General features: G+C 44.0%; 1 protein-coding gene across 2 annotated transcripts in view; it reads right to left on the reverse strand.

Moving 5' to 3' along the window:
• LOC117523317 (cystatin-F) overlaps positions 1-2,486 on the reverse strand; it is a 67,629-nt gene extending 65,143 nt beyond the window's left edge. The window contains exons 1-2 of one of the 2 annotated variants that reach the window (XM_034184805.1): positions 2,379-2,486; positions 2,266-2,336 (exon numbers count right to left, since the gene is read on the reverse strand). In XM_034184805.1, the coding sequence (XP_034040696.1) occupies positions 2,266-2,302 (37 nt within the window). In that variant the 5' untranslated portion in view covers positions 2,303-2,336; positions 2,379-2,486. The remainder of the gene's footprint in view (positions 1-2,265; positions 2,337-2,378) is intronic. The other variant, XM_034184804.1, reaches the window with a different exon arrangement.
• Positions 2,487-6,000: the final 3,514 nt, after the last annotated feature.

A 6,000-nucleotide genomic window follows, 5' to 3' on the forward strand; every position in this document is an offset into this window, starting at 1 on the left:
GAAGAGCTTCACTCCTTCATGTCTGTGACATATACATATTAAGATGAGTTGAACAGAGATTTGTGATCATACGGAAGGACGTGTTGAAGATGATGAGCAAGCCCCTCCTGGATGTAGTTGGTCATAGCCTGGAGCTTGGGTCTGCAGAGAGAGAGTTGTGGTGTCTCTTTGGATGAGAGGTTCCTAGGAAGAGGTCAGTTGCTCAGTCATATGGCATATGTGGAGAGAGTGCCATGGATGGTAAATAAAATGGTAAATATCGTGCTTTTCCATCTGCATCAGACACTCAAAGCGCAATAATGCCTCACATTCACCCTGATGTCAAGCTGCTACCATACAAGGTGCTCACTACACACCCGGAGCAACTCGGGGATCAAGGACCTTGCCCGAGGGCTCTTAGTGACTTTCCAATCAGGCTGGGATTTGAACTGAGGATCTTCTGGTCTCAAGCCCAACGCTTTAACCACGAGACCATCACCTCCCCCAGATCATGTCTTACTTTAAGCCTGCCTGAAGTCCATGTACTCTGGAGCTACTCCAGCCAGATGGAGCTGGGGCACTGCCCTCTGCTTGCTGCAAGAAGTTGCAGAAGCCGTTATACATGTGAATTTATGAGTAAACCAGTTTATGGTTTGTCTTGTGGACCACTCGTGAGCCCGGGTTCATGGAGCCCAGCAGCCACAGCCAGAAGACATGTTAGTTACAGAGAAGACATGAGAGGATTCAGTGGAGAGTCAATCATGTGAAAATGTACATGTTCATGGTGGTTGCTGGGAGTAGATAAACTGGTGCAGTCTTCTGTGTGACAGGAGTCAACAGCCAGCCGTCTAGTGTGTCGGAAGTTGTGGCTCTTCCAGAGCCTCCAGGGGAATGATCAACTGCTGCACCAGGTTGCAGTCCATTAAATTCCCAGGGGACCCAGAGTCAATGACCACACCCAGGTTGCTGGTGCTGGATGAGTTGAGAAGACTGGCTGGAATGATTGGGTGAAAGGTTGAGGACTTCGTAATGGAGCTGCTCACCAGATGTCCTCAGCCTGCTGATTAACGCTTTAATGGACAGCTGGCTATGAAAAGACCAGAGGACCCACAGTAACTGCAGAGGTTAGCTTTCATCCATCACTACCGTTGTTCAGGGGAAAGTCGAGATCGCTCGATGTGCATTGTTTCCTCAGGTGTCGGTGTGGAAATCAGAAGAGACAGCTTGGTGGGTAAAGACTGGCCTTGGAACAGCTCAGAGTCTTCCTGAGTTGTTCCATCTTCCAGTTGTGGAGATGTTGACCAGTTTTCATGGGGAGAGTCATCACCTTGTCCAAGTCATCAGGTAAGTCCAGGCTGGTCAAACACATCAAGACTAGATGGTCTTTGATGTGTTCGACCAGCCTGTCCATGAAGAAATTGTGGAGAGTGGCCATATTCCACCAGCTATCTGCATCCAGGGTCCAGAACCTGTAGGTGTAGTTAAGAATGCACCAGGAGCCTTGGAACAGGGACAGCAGACCTCATCCTGAAGCTTCACGTTAAAAAAAAACTTCCTAATTGCTGAGGAGAAGGACTGTGTGGAGCAACAGACTGACGGCCCCATTCCACCAGCACCCACTCCATAGTGCGGCGTGTCAAACTCCTTCAGAGGCATCCATAGGACACAAGCTTAGCTGGAGGTTAAATGTCAAAGCAGAAAAAGACAAAAAGGACTTGCAGGTCTCTGGGTCACTGTCATGTTGCTTGACTGGTGGCAGATGTGGTTCACTACAGACACTGGGAGATGATCCTCAGAAAAATGGCCATGAAATCCATCGACACTGCTGCTGCAGCTGAGGAGCCTCACGCGTCCACCACAGGTGAGGCTCTGAGAAGAACACATGGAGCTTCCTGTTGAACGGACTGTGACGGTAATTCATCAGTCCGACAGACAAATGTGTCTGTGAGGGAAGTAGCAACCTGATGATCACCTCTCGTCTGTCTATTTGACTTTATTGTGAGTCACAGATGGCTCATGGAACACTGACACTTTTAATATGGCAGTAATTTACTGTCCCATTTGTTTGACATAAATTAACAGCATGACCACAAAACAAACAGTAATGATGCTCATGAAAAGTGCAACAAAGACACTCACAAGGACAGCAGGGAGACAGACAGAGACTGAAGACATGACGGAGTCACAGGAACATCATACGTGACGGTTCAACTTACATGAATGTGAAAGTGAGAACAGGAAAGACGAGAGAGCACCACAAAACTCACACACACGTTTGTTAATTACCAAGAAGCAGCAGCAGCGAGATGTGCAGCAGGACCATCGTTGTCTTGTGGGTCAGAACCAGTCTGGGCTGGACACACACACACACACACACACACAGACACAGTCTGGGCTGGTTCTGACAAACAGCCGCACTTTGACACAGCAGGAACTCCGCTCAGACCGCTTCAGGGCACGTTTGTTTTTTGAGTCATCATCTGAAGTACTTCCTGAAACTTTTTTAAACCAGTTGCAGTCACACACATGCACATAAACACACACAAGCACACATAAACACACACAAACATGAACACACACACAAATACACATAAACACACACTTAAAACCACACACAAATAAAGTTCAATTCATTTTCATTTATATATCACTAAATCACAACAAAGTTGCCTCAAGGCGCTTCACATAAGTAAGGTCTAACCTTACTGACCCCCAGAACAAGAACACAGGTGACACTGGTAAGAAAAAGCTCCCTCTGAGGAAGAAACCTCAAGCAGACCAGACTCAAAGGGGTGACCCTCTGCTTGGGCCATGATACAGACACAAATTACAGAACAATTCACAAAAGGAATATACAGGAAATGTTGCCGGTGCACAGGACAGGAGGGTTACAGAAACAGACACCACACCCATCTCTGGATGGAGCTGCACCTCAAACAGAGAAAAAAAAAACAGAATCAGACATCAGAAAGACAACAAATACTCTATAATTTGTCAGCATTAAGGAACAAGAAAAACAGAAGAAATACTAAGGTGATCGCTGACCGCTAGCCCTAAGCTTCACTAAAAGACCCAGAATTTAAAGTTGAGGCTGCGGCACGCTCCGTTTACTAATAAAATGAATTAAAAGAGTAAAAAAGCATAGTAACATACTGTACCAGTATGCTGCCATACGAAAGGGAAAAAAGTGCATCTTAAGTCTGGACTTGAAAGTCTCCACAGAATCTGACTGTTTTATTGATGCAGGGAGATCATTCCACAGAACAGGGGCACGATAAGAGAAAACTCTGTGACCCACAGACTTCTTATTCACCCTAAGGACACAAAGTAGTCCTGCACCCTGAGAACACAAAGCCTGGACCAGTACGTAAGGTTTAATTAGGTCAGCTAGGTAGGAAGGTGCCAGTCCATGAACAATTTTATAGACTAGTAGCAGAACCTTGAAATCTGATCTCACTGGGACAGGAAGCCAGTGAAGAGACGCCAAAATGGGTGTAATGTGGTCAAACTTTCTGCTTCCTGTCAAAAGTCTGACTGCAGCATTTTGAACCAATTGGTGAGCCCTAACGCTAGACTGTGGTAAACCAGAAAATAGAACATTGCAGTAGTCCAATCTAGAAGACATAAATGCATGGATCAGGGTCTCAGCATCAGCCATAGACAGGATGGGACGAATCTTCGCGATATTTCACAGGTGGAAGAAAGCAGTCCTAGTAATATTTCTAATGTGGAGGTCAAAGGACAACGAAGGATCAAAAAGTACCCCAAGGTTCCTCACTTTGTCACTGTGATGTATGACACACGACTGGCTGAGTGTTAACTGGTCAAATTGATGTTGATGTCTCACTGGACCAAGAACCATCATTTCAGTCTTATCAAAGTTAAAAGTAAGAAGTTTCTAGACATCCAACTTCTCACTGATGCAAGGCAATCTTCTAAGGATTTATGTGGATAAGATTACCAGCAGTTATCGGCATGTATAACTGAGTATCATCAGCATAGCAGTGCCCAAGGGGTGCTATATAAAGGGAGAAAAGCAGGGGGCCTAAAACAGACCCCTGTGGAACTCCAAATTTCATGTCACTAAGGTTAGAGGTAGTGTTACTGTACAAAACACAGTGAGAACGACTGGTCAAGTATGACGTCAACCATGCAAGGGCACTCCCAGTAATCCCAAAATGATTCTTCAGCCTATCAAGTAGAATATGATGATCCACTGTATTAAATGCAGCACTGAGATCTAACAGCAACAGAACCGTAGTGGTGTCTGAATCCATTGTAAGCAGAAGATCATTCACCACTTTAGTGAGAGCCGTCTCTGTGGAATGATATTTTCTAAAAGCAGACTGCAGTGGCTCAAAGAGATTATTCTCAGTAAGATAGTCTACGAGCTGCCGTGACACCACTTTTTCCAGAATTTTAGAGCAAAATGATAATTTTGATATCGGCTGATAGTTTTTCAATACACTAGGGTCAAGATTAGGTTTCTTAAGTAATGGTTTAATTACTGCAGATTTGAAACATTTAGGAACAGATCCAGAAGTTAAAGAAAGATTAATAATTTCCACCACAGTCAGCCCAAGAGTGGACCACAGGTCCTTAAACAGTTTAGTTGGTACTTTGCAAGACAGACCAGAAGAACATACAGCAAAAGAGAATGAAAACATGGAGTAGACAGATGGAAAGAAGCACAAAAGAGCTGGACGATTCCAAGTAGAACTCAAAAGGAATACATTGACAAAGTTGGATCAATGCAGTGGCTGAAAAATTGAGAACTTAGTTTTGATGGAGAAAGAATTCTAATTGGAGCACAAGATCAGGGACTTCTAACAAATGGCTTCAAAATGACAAATGCCGGTTCTGTTATACAGCTGTTGACAGTGTAAACCATCTAACATCAGCATGCCAGATCCTTTTGGCAGATGGACTTTATACATCCTGACACAACAAGATCTGTCAATATCTCCACTGGAAAGTATGCAAGGAACTGGAGATGGTAGTCAAGGAAAATGTCTAGGAGCATGAGCCAGCACCAGTCTCATCCAACGAAAAAATAACTGTCTTCTACGACAAAGAGATCCCAGCAGGACGACATACTGAAGGAGGTGCAATCAAACCTGATATTGTCATCTGGAACAAGCAAGAGAAAACAGCCAAAATCATCAATGGAACAGTCCCCAATGACTACAGCCTGAATCGAGCTGAAAGGGGAAAGATCACGAAATACCAAGACCTGAAAAATGACCTACGAACAACCTGGTCATTGAAAGACATCAATATCATCCCAGTTGTGGGAGAAACAGGCCTGATGAAGAAGAACTGGAAGAAATACCTTGAGGTAATCCCGGTCACCCAAGTGCACACGAGATGCAGTTGTCTGCAAATAAGGCAACGATCACTATCTTGAAGAGAGCCCTCGGATACAATGTCAGCTCTGGTTACTATAGAGCCGAGGGTGCAACTTTAGACCCTGGGTCTGGGTCCCACTGCATTCTATTAAAAAGAAATCAAAGATATATGAAAACACAAATAAACATACACACACACACACACACACACAAATAAACATGCACAGACACACAAATAAACACGCACACAAATAAACATGCACAGACACACAAATAAACACGCACACAAATAAACATGCACACACAACACACACACAAACATATGCACACACAAATAAACATACACACACACACATACATATGCACACACACACAAACATACACATACACACACATACATATGCACACACACACAAACATGCACACACAACACACACACACACATATGGACACACACAAATAAACATACACAAATAAACATGCACACACACACACAAACATGCGCACACACAAATAAACATACACACACATACATATGCACACACACACAAACATACACACACAAATAAACATACACACACAACACACACACACACAAATAAACATACACACACAACACACACACACAAACATATGCACACACACAAATAAACATACACACACACATACATAT

Source organism: Thalassophryne amazonica, chromosome 13 (assembly GCF_902500255.1).
Source record: "Thalassophryne amazonica chromosome 13, fThaAma1.1, whole genome shotgun sequence".
NCBI classification, from domain to species: Eukaryota; Metazoa; Chordata; class Actinopteri; order Batrachoidiformes; family Batrachoididae; genus Thalassophryne; species Thalassophryne amazonica.